Here is a 17,467-nt window from a genome sequence, read left to right on the forward strand (position 1 = left end):
TTCGTCTTCTATTGGCTTTTGTTAAGATTCTGTATCTTCCAGCTCTGACCACTGCAATTCTGAATAACTAGTTTGTAAATGCCATCTTCACCCATCGCAACTTCCAGACATCTCTTTGTTTCTCTGTTCTGGATAGATGATCCCTAGGAATGAAAAAAAACAAACATTTTATTGTCAATCCATTAAAAAAATGAAAGATAGCTGCTCCTTTTTGGTGTAGAAGACATTTACCTGTTTAAAATCCCACAGCGTGTGGAACTTCTTCTGCTGGGCCATTTTGCAGTCGTACAGACCCGGGTCGACTCCTGTACCGGGGTCCACCAGACATCGGTTGTTGTTGTACTTGTGAGATTTGATTCCACCGATGTAGATTTGTCCATTGGTGCCATAAAAACAGTGCTACACCACAGAACAGCTATTATCCACAGGCAAAATCAGACAGCAATGCAATGCAAAAGCAATGCAGTGAACATACCTGGGCCGAGTAGTAGTGACATACATATATAATGGGTGTGTTTCCCGGCATTGGGCCTTGGTCAATACAGAGATCTGGCTTCAGATCATTTATGAGCTGCCAACAGAAGAAGAAATTACAAGTAATCCTTTGTAGCATCCATTAGACAAAGTGGCTTTACATCAAATAAAACATAATAATCTAGAGATATATCTCCTGAGGCTCCATCCCAGGAAAGGCGAGCAATATTTAATATTTTTTGTTCTCAACAAGACCAAAACCAACAATTGTGGCGTGACTCTCAGCCCATTTGTTCCTACTGAAAATGTAAATCTTTAAAGTCACATCTTTTTATGTTCATTTTAAAAATAGCTCTGTAAAAAACACAAGGGGGCGCTGTAGTTCTTAGTAGATGTTCCTTAAACTCAAAATAAATTACAGTGCCCATGTTTATTGTAATGAGGGAACGTGTCACCCATTGTGGCTCAATTATGTGTTTTAATAGCTTTCGGACAACAATAGAGCTCTATTGCACAATAATATATAAGCTATATCATCAGGATACACGGAAAACACTTGTTGGTAGGATCATTTCATTGTTGGTTTTGGTCTTTCATTTGATTTGTTGACAAGAAAAATGTAGAATTTCACCACACTCATCCTTTAATGTTGGACAGTTAAAGGACAGGTTCACAGTTTTTCAAGTCTGTCTTAAAACAACAGTCAGGAGCCAAAATTAACATTGAAACAGGTTTTTTTTTTGCTATAATCATTCCTCCTGTTCATACAGGACATTAGAAAATCCCGTCGTAAAGCACTCACAGTGTAAGTGATGCAGACCAAAAACAGTCCTCCTTCTGTGCAAAAATGTATTTAAAAGTTTATCTGACGCTAATATGAAGCTTCAGCTGTCCATATTAATGAAATCAAGTAGATATCTTTCAACATTACATTCTTTTTAGTGCCAAAGTTCCTCTTTTTGTTACTATACTTCCACCACAGCTCAACAGGAAAACACTGTCCGAGGAAACACAAAGAGGGAATTTGATGCTAAAAAGACTGTAAATGTGGCAGATATCCCCTTTACATAACTAACTCAGACTGCTGAAGCCTCATATAAGCTTCAGATAAATTTTTAAATGCATTTTTGCACAAAATGACTGTGTGGACACACTGTGGATTTTGGCCCCCATCACTTACATTGAAAGCACATTTGAAGAAGATCTTTTAATGGCCAGTATGAACAGGAGGAATGATTGCAGTGAGGAAGACCTTGTAAGTAAACCTACCACTAATGAATACAGATTTAAAAAGATTTATTTGATTGTGGTGAAGGTGTGAAGTGTCTTACAGTAAATATTGTTTCTACTCACTGCTCCATAAGCAAGCACATCATTCAGAGAGACCAGCTCGGGGTAAACATTATCCAGATACCACTTGAAGGGCTTGCACTTCAGCCTCTCTCTTAATTTCTTTCTCTCTGACACATCCCCAATGTCTATCCCATGATTCTGTAGGGGGAAAAAACAGGAATAATAAGGCCACAAAGGAGTTTTTGATAGGTAAAAGGAGCTACAATTTTGTATACCTGGTGATTATGTGTGATTAATGAGTTATTTGACTTCCTAACCTCTAGGGGAATGTTCCAGGCAATCTTGACATTGTATTTATATTCATCCATCCACACCTCTGCCACCCTCAGTGCATTACGCTTCATCATCACTCTCAGGTCTGGCAGGTAAGGCTTACGGGCTCGTTCAATGTGGGCAATTTTAGAGCAAGGTATAATTTCTATGCTTCCTCCACATAGCCAAACCTGCCAAAAGTAGAAGAGGTCAAATACTGTTAAAAGAGTTTCTGACACACACATGTTGTATGCTTATTTTTAGCAAAACTCAACATTGCACAAGGTCACATACCGTATACAGAAAACAATATTTTAGCAGGTGTTGCAGAGTAACATAAAACTTCACACTAATGCTAAACTTGTGCAGTCAAACATTTCGTTCTTTGTCCAGGATGTTTATTTTGACACACTTTGGCTGCAAAGTTAATTGTATGTTTTGGAGTGTTGCAGAGGAAGTAATGCGGAGAGAGCAAACAGTTAACTGAAAATGACAAAGATCTACAGTACACTCAAACACAGGTCATCACCTCCGGATCATCTTACCCGGATGCCGAGCTCCACATTTTCACCACCATATATTTTCATTCCACCATCAAGGCTTCCGATCTCTCCAAAGAACTTACGATCAGCCACAAGTATCCCCATGACGGAGGGGCTCCTGATGACACCATGTGACAAATAAAGTATTTGCAATAAATCAAAAATCCACCTGCACTTCATAAACTGTCAATGCATGTTAAATATCAGACTGGTTTAAGGATCAGTTCACCCAAAATATACACAGACGTACAGAAAAGACGTTTTTTTTAAACTTAACTCTAATGCTTTACGGATATACAGAATTTGAGGCCAGGATTTAAATTCTGGTCGAGAAACTTTGAATATTTTATTTATTCTTTCATTTCTTTTGGCTTAAAAGCAGCCTAAACATACTCACATGTAATCACCAAGTTTCAAACATTTCCCCAAATCCCAGAGAAAATAGTGAGGACATGACCTTAGTGTTCTCAATGGTAGCTTTAGTCATTTCTACTGTAGCCCTAACACAGTGGAGGTGGCTGGAATCAAGGCTTTTAGAGATGCAGGATCACTGCTGTTTGTGTTTGCATGTGTGTTAACTAAAGGTTTGACCTGTTTGCATTCAGTCCTTAAATGCACCCTACATGAAACTGCTCACATGGAAACTTAAAGGGGACGTATCGTACATGTTTCCAGGTCTATATTTCTATTCTGGGGCTCTACTGGAATATCTTTGCATGATTTACAGTTAAAAAAGCTCATTATTTATCTCATACTGGCCCTTTATGTAGCCCCTTAGTTCAGCCTCTGTCTGAAACAGGCCGTTTTAGCTCCTGTCTCTTTAAGGCCCCCTTCCAATGAGCCCTCTCTGCTCTGATTGGCCAGCTTCCAGAAGCATCCACTGGCTCCGGAAACAAACGTAGTAGTAGGATTTCACTTCTTTTTCTTGTTCTTTACTCAAAATGTCAACTTCTCAAATACATCTGTACATGTTTGAGCCTGAATCCGATCTGAAATATGCGAGCTGACAACGTTAACAAAGGCTATGAAACAGTTTGTGGGCATGTGCGAACGATCTGACTGTTCAATGGGGAAGTAGAGGTAACATTGCAAAAGGAGCATTCAGAGTAAACTGAAGCCCTGGCTTTTGACTAAAAAGTGGCATTTTTACATACGTTCACTTCAAGTTTTGGAAAGTTTAACATATATAAATGACAGAAAATCACAAAAAGCATGTTATGTCCCCTTTTAAAAGGACAGAAGTGGTATTGCAGTTAAAAAAAATTGCTTTATGTGAATGATTTTTTCAGTTTTGACAACATTGAAGCAATTTGTACAGTGTCCATATCTAAAGGTGACTCCCTCCTCTGCCAGAAATCAGGTCACTTTTGCAGTACATGCTGGTAAATGTACCAGTACGACTTTAAGAGTAAGAGACTGTTTAAACCAGTGGTCACCAACCATGCTCCTGGAGAGCTACTACCCTACATGTTTTAGGTATCTCCCCTCTTACATGCCTGATCCTAATTATTAACTTGTTATCAAGCAACTGAAGCTTGTCAACAGCTTGATAGCGGGTTAATAATTAAAATCAGGTGTGTTAGAGTGGGGCGATGCCTAAAACATGCAGGCCAGTATCTCTCGAGGAGAAGGGTTGGAGAGCTACTACCCTACATGTTTTAGGTATCTCCCCACTCTTACACACTTGATCCTAATTATTAACTTGTTATCAAGCAACTAAAGCTTGTCAAGGGCTTGATAATGAGTTAATAATTAGAATCAGGTATGTTAGAGTGGGGAGATGCCTAAAATATGCAGGCCAGTATCTCTTGAGGAGAGGGGTTGGTGACCACTGGTTTAAACGAAAAGGAAGGAGGGTCTAAATTCACTCTGAAGAATATGAAATATAGCAAAGCCTGCAAGCTATTTCAAACAGCTCAACTCAAGCATGCCACTATGCAAACATGGCATACTCCTCTCACTCCAGTATACTGTGTACCTAATGCACTCTCTTAATCATTATGTCACTGCCGTTGCCGTTATTCAAACAGCATTTCTAAAGCCTTGTAGGGAGGTCAGAGGCTGAACCTCAAACATTAATGCTGTACATACAGTATTCTATAGTCACATAAAATCTAATCCACATCAACTGACTAAACAGAAACTTTATCGCTGGTGTGCAATATCACTTTAAACCACAAACTGTGAGCAAACGACACACAAAGGCTTTACATTTAGTTCATGCTTACAGTGCTATATTATGCAAATGTTCACATATCCATGTGTTGTTTAGATCCTGCATATCTATTCAAAACATGTCCTGTTAGAGGAGAAAATACTATAAACTACCTCTTCTATTATAAAAGGGAAACATGTTGCACTTGTAAACTTAATGCCACAGTATATCTGAAGCACTTCCTCCTGCTTTCTTTAGAACAAAAAATTCAGTATTCAGTATAACAGTTTTCACTCTTTTTTATCTTCTTTAGAATATTGTTTGTAATGAAAACTGGGAGGGGGTTATTCCATATAAACTAGAATATTATTTATGGAAAAAAACACATTGCTGTCCCTGTTTCGAGTCTTTATGTTAAGCTAAGCCAACCGTCTCCTAGCTCAAGCTTCATATTGAGCAGACAGGTGAGAGTGGTATCATTCCTCTAATCTAACTCAAAGCAAGAACGTGAATAAGCATGTTTCCCAAAATGTCAAACCAGTCCTACAAGTGTCAAATGTTTTTTTTGTGTGAACTTTTTAAACTGGAACTCACTTGCCAGGCTGTGACTCATCCTTTAGAGCGTACCACTCAGGTCTGAACTTCTCGTACATGCACCACAGAGCCCAGTCAAAGGCATGAGCTGCAGTTTTGTAGGGAGTCAGTATCAAGTCATCATAGTTGACTCTGTCAAACACTGGCGACAATATCACAGTGCGGTCCTCTTTGATGCGAGCTAGTAATGGCTCTGCCCTGTACACAAACAGTGATAGTTTAATGTGATGACAAAAGTATCAACACCGTAGCACAGAAAGAAAAACTCACTCAGCACTTAAACCAACCATTGCACATGGACTTCAATGTGAGCATCCAGGATGGCCACCACGTCACTGACAGCGTTCTTCCATCCTGACAGTCTGGCTTGAGTGAGGCCGAGCTGTTCAGAGTGCCGGACTTTTTTCACCAGGCCTGGACGCTCCTCATGGATGAAGTTGATGTATTCATCCAGTTTCCCCATTAAATCCTCTGCAGAAAGGCATATGGTGAAGATTTGATGTAATGAACACTTTTAGTCATCTACCAACTACCAACTCCCCCCCCTCCCCTCTCTCCCCCCACCTCCGAGTCGTCTTTGGAAACTGTTTAGAAAGGAGCAGGCACAAAAATACTTGGCAAGTCATTGGTTGAACCATCTGTCTATCACCGTCTTACGCAAGAATCCTGACAGGATGCTGATTGGTCCGAACCAACAAGCGCATAACTTGAAGGTTTGGTGCTAGATTGGATGGGCCAGAGGGACGATTTGCCGAACTTGTGAGATTTGTACGCTAACCTTAACCCAGTCCTAACCTAACCCTAACCCTAACTACATAACTACATATAACTAGGAGAAGGGAGGAAATGTGTTTTTTGTCATTTTTACCAACCTTTTACAAGTCAACTTTGTCTCTCTTGATACCATATCCTGATAATAAAATACTTGAGAGGAAAACTACCAATAACAGAACAGCTGCAGAGCATGCCGACCTACCGTTGCTACTGTGATCGTCCACCAGTATGATTTCTTTCAGCAGATGAGCTGGTGTCTTGTCGATGATGCTGCGGATAGCCCTTTTGATGATGGAAAGAGCCTCATCCAGGTAGATTAACACAACACCGATGGTAGGAAGATCCTCTGGGTACTTTTTCGCAGCACACCTTTTCAGGAGACAAAAAATTTGTACCTGACGACTTGAATGATCTGAACTTTTCTTGTTAAAGCTGTAGACTTGTGCTTGTTTTTAATCATTAGAATCAAGAAGCAAATGAAATGTCAGAAGGAAACTTGAGGTTTAGTTGATAATTTCCTCTGAACATACTCAACTTTGATGCATTTTCCAGTGTTTATTCATGAAAGCTATATTTTAGTCACTGAAAATTGATTATTCAAGAAATTCAACCAAAGTTTATAGATTAAAAGGCTTAAGTTATATCAAGGACTGTCTGTATGTTATGTACAAACCTCTCATTCATTCAGACTAAAAGTGATTTTACTGTAATTTTTCTGTCATACATCAGCCCACACAAGAGAGTTTCATAACAATCCAGCCAAATTAATTGTTTTATGGAAAAAGATGTTTCTAAAGTCGAATTAATGTTACTAAAAACTGTATTTATCAAGAGAAAATTACACATGTAGATGGATATATTTTGAATGTGGGTGTAAAACCATTATGGACAGTTGAAGTAATAACATACAAAGATCGTTGCGACCACACCTGAAAGTACAGTACATGAGGTGTGGTTTATTTGCAGGGATGATCATATGAGTGGGAGGTTATGGTCACCTGGCAGGCCTGGTGTCAGGGATCTCTCTGTTGAGGGGGAGTCTATCACTGAGGAAAGCATTGTAGCCATATTTCTGAAATAAGTTCTCAGCCTCCTTCTGCTCCTCCTCTGACAGCTCCTCGCCCCACCTCTCGAACAGCCATGAGTTCGGGTATAGTTTCCTCACCACCTTCCTTTCCTTCTTCACCTCTGCGTTCTTCTGTGGCACCGGTTCCTTCTTTTCAAGCTTATTCATTATATTGACTGTGGACAAACTGAGAAGCTGAGTATTTGTTCCTGAGTGTATCCTGAGTGACACGCAGATGTCATTCAGTAGCACTCCACAGGTGCCCCTCCATGAAATGTAAATATGCACTGTCAGTGTTTGTGCTTATAATCAAAATGATGCAATCAGGAGCACATGCTACTGGAGCAGGTGTGTAAGAACCCTCTGTTGGCCTGTGCTCAACATGTGTGTGTTGTCAGGCTTAAATCAACCCAAATTTTGGTTAAGAAATGATTTTGTGAATGTTAAAACTGTGATGAATTTCAAAATTCAAAAAGTTTATTATCATGTGCACAGCAAACACGGACTGTTACACCATATAATGAAATTCTTACTTTGCTAGTCCACCCTTCACGAAAAAAAAGAGTTAAATTAAATTAAATTTTAAAAATTAAAATCACTCAAGTCATCACTCATCAATCAAGTATATAAGTTACATATAAGTTGAAGTATTGCACAGCATAGTATTGTGCAAAAAAAGCAGTGATCCTGACTTGACCGAGCGACAGGTCATAAAATATATTACATAATTGCAAATATTGCAAATAGCAGTGTAAGAAATTCAACATAAAGTGCACTGTGCATTGTTGGTTGGTCCGGTCCAGGCGTCATCGGAGAATTACGAATTATCCGATGATACCCGGACCTCTTTGAATCGTTTGATGACGAACATTAAAGCAAATGTGTTAATGTTTTGTTTTTTTCTTTTAACATGTTCAAAATAAAATTTGAAATCAAAAACTTGAATTTCCTACTTTGACAAAGAGACAGAATCAGCTGCTGGACTTTGACTTTTACTCACGCAGCCTGTTGATGTCTGCTTCCATCTTGTTCATCCTCATGAGCATTCCCTGGCCCCTGATGGAGTCATTGTGGTGGGCCCTCTGGAGTCTTTCTGAATGGGTGTGGACCTCCCTCTTAATAGAGATGAGGTATAACACAGCTGCAGCCACAGAGAGGGCGAGAAGTAATCCTTTGATCCATTTAGATCTCATTCTGGTGGTCCTGTGCATGTCATGCGTTTTGTTTTGACTTGGATGGGAAGAAAAGGAAGGAGAAAGTATACCACTACCTTTTATTTAAGTGCTGTCGTGCTCTCTCCCCTCCTCCTCTGCACACACGCCGACCTGTGCACACAAATACAGTCATGCACAATGAGAGACGCAAAGTGGCTGTGTTATCTGATATGCTGTAAGTTCACATTGAATAAATTAGTGGTGGCTGAAAGGTTTGAAGAGCATGAATGGAGTCGCAAGGTATCCATGAGATTTTCTCAAATAGGAGATTTCATTTTGATTTTCCAAAATATATATCGGCCCACATCCTGTATACTTCACACAGGGGTTAAAGTTCACCATGAGAGATTTCAGGCATAGAGCAGTTTTAAATTGATATAATACTTAATTCAATACATTGTAAATATTTACTCCTGGACAACTTTTCAGGCTCATTAATCTTTTCTTGCTTAAATCCCTCTTCCATATATCAAATGTCACAGAAACACACAATCTTAACAGCACCTACAACAAAACCACAATGGTAATATTTGTATATATTTTCATTTGTCTCTCTTATCTTCCTCTTCTCTCTCTCCTTTTTTTGAAATAATTGTTATTTTATAATCTAATTGGAGCTAGAACACAAATTTCACTGCCTTTAATGTTGTCATCTGCTGTGTTGATGTGCAATAACAGAACTTAAACAAATGCCAAAAAAAAAAAAAAAGGCAGACAAGTTCAACCTGTCATGCAGCTTATGTGATGATCATAAGACATAAATGAATATTTTAAAGTCCGACATAACCTTGTTATCCTCAACCATCTGAAATTTAAACATTTGGATCAACATTTTTTAATATTGTTGTCCTTCCTTTCCTCTTAAAGGTTCAGATTGAATATTTGGAAAAAGCTAGAGTAATCAAAAAAGTTTGAAACCATATGAGCAGAATTATGAAAGTACATAAAATCCCAGACCTTAAATTGGTGACCGATGGGAGATTTCCTTTTTGGATAAAGACTTGGAGAATGAATGATAATGTGCTTTGAAACTTTTCTGGCAGCTCATCTTAATACATAGCCATTACTACAGCCGCTTTTTGTTTTTTTCCCCTTTCATTGTGCAACCCATTTCTTTCTCTATGTAACCAGGAAATCCCCTGATATTCCCTAATTATCTCTGCCATCATGTCAACATGAAATACAGCCAGGACCCTGCATCCTTGTACCAACCATCTGTCTGCCTCGATTGACGCAGGAGAATATGAAGTATACCGTACATTACATACGTGTGTTGAGAAACATGTCCTATAAATTTTATATCATAATTTCATTGGTATATCAAAGATAACGCTCACTACAGGTTACAAAAGCTCCAACACCTTTATTTGCTTTGTGAAACACAAAGAATATTGTGTTTATTCAAGTATGGGACAATGCCTGCAAATGCCTTCCATAATACGCTCTATTGAGACTTTAGCAAATATGAATTCCTCTTTATATTTAATCAACCCATTTGTGTTCTTAACTAATTTGGTAAACATTGATTTAGGAAGTGGAGGGGAGGAGTCTTGGTTGTGGAGCTGTAGAGTTTATACCTGCTTTGTGTTTTCAGGCAGTGGCTACATGCAAAATGCTGTATGAGACAGACGCCGAGGCCGTTGAGGATATTATATGTTGTAAAAGTCACAGTCCCTCTGGCTGTGTACTGATATGATATGATGATATAACCTTATCAAACATGAACAATAGAGGATTTAGGCTAATATCTGTAATCTGTGTTAAATCCTTTTTTTAAAATAAAGCTGCAATACTTCAGGACATATTGCAGCTGATATGTGATCATAAATGCGATATGATAACCTCATGTGACGCTGGGAACATTTCACTCATTTTTTAAAATGTTTGCACAGCCAGGGCAGTGCTCCAGGACAAACCAGCTTAATACAACTTTCAGTTGAGTATATTGTGTGAACCTGCATAAACCCAGAATAGGAGAGAACGGGGTAAATTGAGCCAGTGGCACACAAATTAAGCCAGTATAGTTCATATTACTCAATCCATCCTGGACTCAAGCACATGGAGAGAGAGTGGTAAGTAAAACAGAGTAAAAAAAATAATAATTTGAATTCATCATGTTACTAAAGTTATCAGCCTTGTATCTTAATTAAAACAGATAAGTTTGGACATTATTACATGTTAATTTAAGTCAGTGTAAGCTACAAAACAAGGTCATAAACTTAGCATAATTGTGTAAATGAGCCACTGGGTTAAACAGTTTTGTCAAAATGGAGGGGTAAAACGTGCCAGTGATGTTGGGGCAAGTTGACTCAATGAGTCAATTTACCCCCAAAAGTTTAAATAGGCTTTAATGTACAGAGTAACCTGTGTATTTAAGTATTATTTTCTGATATTCTATATTCTAGAGACTAGAGACACTGTTCAAATTAATGTTACTAGTGTTACAATGTTGATGAATAAATACCTAATTGTTGAGAGACGGGTGACAAATTAAAAGAAAAAACCAACATATAGTTGTTGGGCCACCAAAACAGCTTCAATACACCTTGGCATTGATACTACAAGTCTCTGAACTCTTCTAGAGGGATGAACGCCATTCTTCCAAAAGATATTTCCTCATTTGGTGTTTTGATGATGGTGGTGGTAGAGCGCTGTCTATAACACGTTGGTCCAAAATCTTCAATAGGTGTTCAGTTGGGTTGAGATCTGGTGACTGTGAAGGCCATAGCATATGATTCACATCATTTTCATACTCATCAAACTATTCAGTGACCCCTCATGCCCTACGGATGGGGGCACTGTCATCCTGGAAGAGACCACTCCCATCAGGATGTTTCATCATAGGATAAAGGTGACCCTTCCCTCTGAGGGGACAAGTGGACCCAAACCATGCCAGCAAAATGCCAACAAGCACTCAGGGGTCAAGCATTCAGACCTGTACCAGTTTTCCCTTTAATTTGTCACCTGTCTGTGTACACAAAAGGACATTTGCACACACATTCTTTCTGTAGCTAACACACAATATATAGTAACTATTATTTGAAACAAATACACCTTTTTTTGCGGTAAAATCATCAAACGTTAAAAGTGACTCATGTTACCCTGTTCTCCCCTACTGTATTATGACGTACATGTGTAGTTGTTTGCTTTTGTCATAGTCATCAGGTCAGTGGACCCACATCTGTCCTTTTATTGACTGCTTCCCCATTGCATCCTGGTTTATTGATTCCTTTATGATTACTGACACCAGTTTTATCTCTGCCAGTAAGGAAAGATATTATCATGTGCAGCTTTTGAACAAACAATTAACTAATTAAAAAAATTATGGTATCTTTTTAACTTCTTTTTCTGTTTTGTTTCAAATACCATTATAAGTCTTTAGCGCTTACCTTTGTACCATTTAAGGTTATTCACTGGACTTGAACAGCTTAAATTTCAATAAAAACTGGTTAAAAATTTTTTGACCAGTAGTGTAGCTTCAGTACCACGATCTCAGACGACGCTGGAGGAGGAAGACAATACTATTAAGAATTACAGTTGTACACAGTAAACCCGCAGTGAAGTACAGCATAGCACAAGTCCTTCTGTAAATATTTTAGGATTATTTTGGTACTTAACATAGGAGATAGGAAAAAATATGATTTTTAGAAAATCTGACCATCTATCTTTGGTGCTGCATTAACCAGGATGGTGTCCTGGGTCCCTTCTGTGTTTATCATCATTAAAATTATTTTGATTTCATTACCATTATTCAGTTGGAGACAGTGAAATGAGAAAATGTGCATGAATCACCAAAACTGATATGATCCTCTGTAAGTTACATCTTAAAATATCCACAGATTTGGGATATTTAAGGATTTTAACCCAAAATCAAATGAAAGGTTTGTTTTCCATGGAGAGATAATCCCAACTATAAACATGTAGAAATTTCTAAACTGAAAAAATCCTGAAGGCTTGTTTATTTCTTTGACAGCCACTGTCACAGCAGAGCCGATATCCTGAACTAAAAAACAACATGTAATATTTAGTCAAACGTTTCAGGATTCACAGAAAGACCTGTTTAAATATTTAAGATACTATTTTAAACTCAAACGCAACCTTATACGATGAACTATTCCTGAATGAATCACTCATCAATGAGCAAGAAAAAAAAAAAGCATGTGAGATAAATCAGAGCTGACTGGGAAGTTACAGTATATAAACATTTTCATATAGTAGCAAACTGCATTTGTTGTTCTACCTTTATGTCCTTTAATCAGTCTCATCATCATTCGCAGGAGCAAATTTTAACAGAAATAATTCTTCCTGGTTGGGAGACAAATGTCATACAAATTTAAACTTTGTTTTAATTTTATTTTTTATATATATATGTACACAATATACAATGTTTGCACACAACAGGAAAATGGGTGAAAGTATGTTTTAGGTGGCAATAAAATTATGTAAATAAGACCGAGACTAATGATTAAAAAAGGGATTATTCACACTTTTCCATGTATCAGACATATCAACAATTAGTTTGCTAGTGACAATGAGACAGTAGTGTTAATCTCGAGTCAACAAAGCACACTTTATGATTATCTGACGTTCCCCCTTTGCAGGGTGAAATAACTGTTAAAGGTGCATATGTGCTCATGAGAACATCTGACCAACGCTGAGAGCATCAAGTCAAAGTTGTATCCTGGGAGTCACGTCATATAGAGATGAATATTTACAAGCAACTTTTTTAAAATAAATGATAAATCAGGACAACAAGAACTGGACTTTACTATCACATACAGAGGCATCCTCAGACAGGTGGTCAGTGAGTAGCGACACTGGGGTGAAGAGGTTTGACTCGAACGAGACGGGACAGTCCCAGTCGTAGACCCTGACCTGGAGACTTCACTGCTGGACTCGTAGAGTTGGGACTTTTACCAATTTGACCTGTGAAGAAAACAGTAATAAAATAGATTCTTAGCTGTCTCTAAAGGTTTATATTTATAACATTGCAGCCCTGCTCTCGTACCTGGTGGGTTCCACTTGGGTACTCTGCCCCCTGCTGGGCTCAAAGAGACTGTCGGTTTAGATGTGGAAACTGGTTTAGATGTGGAAACTGGTTTAGATGTGGAAACTGAGGTGGTCAAGACGGGCCTTTTGGCTGCAATTATGGCTTTTGGTGGACTTCTCACGGGTGTGGAAGCTGCTGAGACAAAGTAGTTCTTATTATAATGTTAGAAATACAATTAAAGCCAAAAACTGAATTTTAAAGAACAAACCTGCTGCCTTTGATTTAGACTTTGATGGCTTTGATGGTTGCTTTTCTTTTTTAGAGGCAGGAGGCTGTTTGGTCTTCTCATGTTTGGTGACTTTCTCCTTCTTCTTTGTTTTGCTGACTTTCTTTACTGTGAATTCTTCATCTTCACTCTCAGCTGGTTCACTAAAATCGTCGTCACTTTCTGAATCTGGGAAAATGTTACTGGTGTTATTACGACGACACAAAAAGGAAGAAAATCTGTAATTAAATAGAGCTATTTATGGATGAATAACAAGGTGACAACCTGGTGTCATTTTGGGCTGATAGTCCTCATCTTCATCCTTCAGGATTTTCCTCTGCTGCTCGGCGGCTTTAGAGGCAGCGTTTCTCTGTCTGGATTGGGCAAGTGGCTCCTTCTCTGATGTGATTTCGTCAAGGCCTGCGGAAAACAAAAAATTGAAACAACCTCAGAAACTTCATACTGTTTCTATCCTTATCTAAAACTGTATTTTATCAAAAAGGACAATCAATTAAATGTGTAATAAAGGAAGGTAGGCCTACAGTAGATAAGAGTAAGACGAATTTACCCATGAGTGAGATATCCACACTACAGTTGGACAGGTGCCGGAAAGATGGGTCTGTGTTTTCATCTACTGGAAGTTGAACCGTAACCTCTCCTGGAGAAATTTAATCAGAATTAATTCAACGACTCTAAAATATGCAATTAAAAGTACATTTTACAAGCTATAGCATACCTGTACTGGTGGGAGACTGGTCTTGTATCATATCTGCATTATTGAGCAAGGAGAGAGTAATGGCTGCTTCTAGATCTCTGGCATGCAACTTCTCATCCAATGGTTTTCTGTGAAAAACACACATAGGCCTACTTTATTTACTTGTCACAAATCACAACAGACTGATTGTGTTGTTAATAAATGAATGAGGTTTTGCTCTAAATCTTTTTCTCTCTTTCTTAACCTTTAACAAATCATCATCATGTTACTGTATGTACATGGCCCACTGTATCACATTCACTAGTGACCCACCTAATCTTCTGGCTCAGTGAGGACTGTGAGTTGGACTCCTGACTTGAGGACTTGCTTGATGATTTCTTGTGCTCCTGTCGTTTCACATCCTCTCTGAGCTTTTTGCTGGGTGGAGCCTTCACACAGGCGAAATCCTCATCTGTCACAATGAGGGAAGAGAACAGAGTTTGTCGGTGGTGAGTAAAAAGTGAGTCTGTTCATGAGTATGTGTGTGTATTCCCTTACAATCTATGAATAAGATTTAAAGTTTCCTGGAATTTAAATGAGTCTTGAAACGGAAAGTGAGCAACAACTGGCACCATTTGTTTTTTTTTTAAATACATATTTACATGTCTCTAAATGTCAATTCTGCCTATGGGACGGCAGCAATTCTCTGATTGTGCCTAGTCCATGTGATATTGAGTGACAGAGAGTCTCTAAACTAAAATATAAATGTTCTGAGAGTAAGAAAGAACATTTATATTTTAGTTTAGTTTACAAGACATTAAACTGCCCTCAAGTTAACATAGAAAAATCCATATGAAAAAGAAAATATTCAAAAATTTTAACAATTTGTCATAAAAAAATATTTATTTTATAAACTCCAACTTTTCCATTAGCTGAAAAGGAAACACTGATGTGTGCTAAACTAGTCAAGCAGAGCTGTAACCAGAGTTACATGTTAATTTGGTTAAGTGGTCTCAGTTTTTCTAATGTTACACCAACTTTGCAGATGTTTCCTTGTTACAAAAGGCATGTGTAAACTCTTCATTGGTCCAAACAGTATATTAGGGAGATCCTCTTAAAATGCACTTTCAATGTAAGTGATAGAGGCCAAAATCCACAATGTGTCCACACAGTCATTTTGCGCAAAAATACATTTAAAAGTTTATCTGAAGCTTATATGAGGCTTCAGCAGAGTAAGAAATATCAAGTGGATATCTGCCACATTTAAAGTCTTTTTAACATCAAATTCCCTCTTCCTGTGTCCCTGTTGAGCTGCGGTGGAAGTATAGTAACAAAAGAGCGACTCTGGCACTAAAAAGAAAGTAATGTTGAAAGATATCTAGTTGATTTGACTCATTTGGATGGCTGAAGATTCATATAAACTTTTAAATACATTTTTTGCACAGAAGGAGGCTTGTTTTTGTTTCCCATCACTTACATTGTAAGTGCATTATGAAAGGATCTTCTAATGGCCAGTATGAACAGGAGGAATGATTACAGCAAGAAAAACCCATTTCAATATTCATTGGGCTCCTGACTGTTGTTTTAAGACAGACTTGAAACATTGTGAACTGATCCTTTAGTTGCAGTGGCAGTTGTCAGCATGCTTGTGATGTGTTACCAAATATTCCTGCCAACCAGTTTTGAAGTCTGTCTTGCAACATACGCCCATTTAACACAGAAATACAGATGTATAAGCAGCGTTAACAGCTAAAAAAAACTGTTGTAAATGATCTCACCATCATCAAAGTCCTTGGCTTCACAGTAATTCACAACTTTTGTCTTCCTGTAAATAACAAATAACGTGTTAGCTTCAACGATATCAGACAGACTGGCACCATGAATTAAGGTCGAAAAAACGGTTTACAAACCTCGGTGGTCGGTCCATAGCTTGTAAAATGTAAGAGTTGTAGCTTTAAGAGTTGATACCTTTTATTCAGCTAAAATGAACCACGTTAACGTCCAGTTAGCGGGATTTTACACACTGCCTGTAAAAGACAAAAGCTAATGCTTGCTAGCCGGAGAAGCTAACCTAGCTAGATACTTTCCGATTATTCATCGAGTGAAATGTGTCTAGAGCTAACTAACTAACCAACACCATAAACTGTCTGATAAAAGTTACTTATGTTATACAAAACCAGTCAGTTTTAGCACTTTACTGCTGCTGTTCAACCAGCCCGCCTGAACGGACAGGAAGTGACGTTTTGTTGACTAATCTGACGAATGCAGACGCCCGATTCGCGTCTTATGTAACGTTATTATCCTGTATCATCTCCGTGGTTCTTGATGAATAAAATAATTGATAAATGAATAAGATTCAATAGGTTAGATGTTATATAGCAGAGCCAAATATGTCAATTAATCAAGGAGTATTCATTTTATTTTACTTTTAATAAAATGTCGAATCTGCTTCTGTTAAATAGCTTATCTTAGAGTTGCTAGCTTGTAACATTGAGATTTTGGAGAGTAGATACTTTTTGAAGGAAATATATGCATATGTTGGTATATAAAATGATGAAAGTTATTATGTTAATAATGTTATCAGGATTGTTGTTATGCTGTGACTACTGGTGCAAAGTAACTAAGTACATCTATTGTGTATCAGAACTTTGTTTTTTCTTCTTTCCTCTCCCATTAATCATCCCAGGACCCCTCAGATTTATCTGGTGACCCTTTGGAGGAGCCAGGCCCCTAGGTTGGAAACCATCGGACTAAGCTAACTGTATATAAAGTAGTTCAAACTAGCTTCACCTCCCAACATCATTTTACTCACCTGGGAAGCCAGGTGATGTATAAATAATAATAATAAGAAATGTCAATAATTACCCATACAGATAACAGGGTATATACATAGTATAGAGTATCTGACATTTCATAGACCAAACAACTATTTGATTAATCGAGAAAATAATCAACAGATTAATCGGTAATAAAAATTATTGTTAGTTGCAGCAGTAATACTAGCTTTTGGAATTGTTGTGTACTTATATAATATAATAAATAAAAATAAACCGGCAACTATTCTGATAATTGATTCATTGTTTCAGTTGTTAAA

The 17,467-nt window shown here is 37.9% G+C and overlaps 2 protein-coding genes across 3 annotated transcripts; both read right to left on the reverse strand.

The window, feature by feature from the left end:
• Nucleotides 1–8: 8 nt before the first annotated feature.
• On the reverse strand, nt 9–8,403 carry LOC121890666 (probable polypeptide N-acetylgalactosaminyltransferase 8). Its single transcript, XM_042403143.1, has 11 exons — nt 8,211–8,403; nt 7,143–7,386; nt 6,347–6,513; nt 5,658–5,841; nt 5,371–5,568; nt 2,625–2,739; nt 2,085–2,270; nt 1,828–1,965; nt 476–571; nt 232–399; nt 9–143 (listed from the first exon to the last, which is right to left on the reverse strand). Exons 1-11 carry the CDS (start codon nt 8,401–8,403, stop codon nt 9–11), a joined length of 1,824 nt encoding a protein of 607 aa, XP_042259077.1.
• Nucleotides 8,404–12,747: 4,344 nt separating this feature from the next.
• On the reverse strand, nt 12,748–16,632 carry rad51ap1 (RAD51 associated protein 1). 2 transcript variants are annotated; one of them, XM_042403146.1, is made up of 9 exons: nt 16,284–16,632; nt 16,152–16,198; nt 14,707–14,845; nt 14,416–14,522; nt 14,248–14,337; nt 13,965–14,099; nt 13,683–13,868; nt 13,433–13,609; nt 12,748–13,350 (listed from the first exon to the last, which is right to left on the reverse strand). In XM_042403146.1, exons 1-9 carry the CDS (start codon nt 16,298–16,300, stop codon nt 13,226–13,228), a joined length of 1,023 nt encoding a protein of 340 aa, XP_042259080.1. In that variant the 5' UTR covers nt 16,301–16,632; the 3' UTR covers nt 12,748–13,225. The 2 variants fall into 2 exon arrangements, with proteins under 2 accessions (XP_042259080.1, XP_042259081.1); XM_042403147.1 differs by having other exon boundaries at nt 13,433–13,606; nt 16,284–16,631.
• Between the last annotated feature and the right edge of the window lie 835 nt (nt 16,633–17,467).

The sequence above is a fragment of the Thunnus maccoyii genome, chromosome 23 (genome assembly GCF_910596095.1).
Source record: "Thunnus maccoyii chromosome 23, fThuMac1.1, whole genome shotgun sequence".
Lineage (NCBI taxonomy): Eukaryota > Metazoa > Chordata > Actinopteri > Scombriformes > Scombridae > Thunnus > Thunnus maccoyii.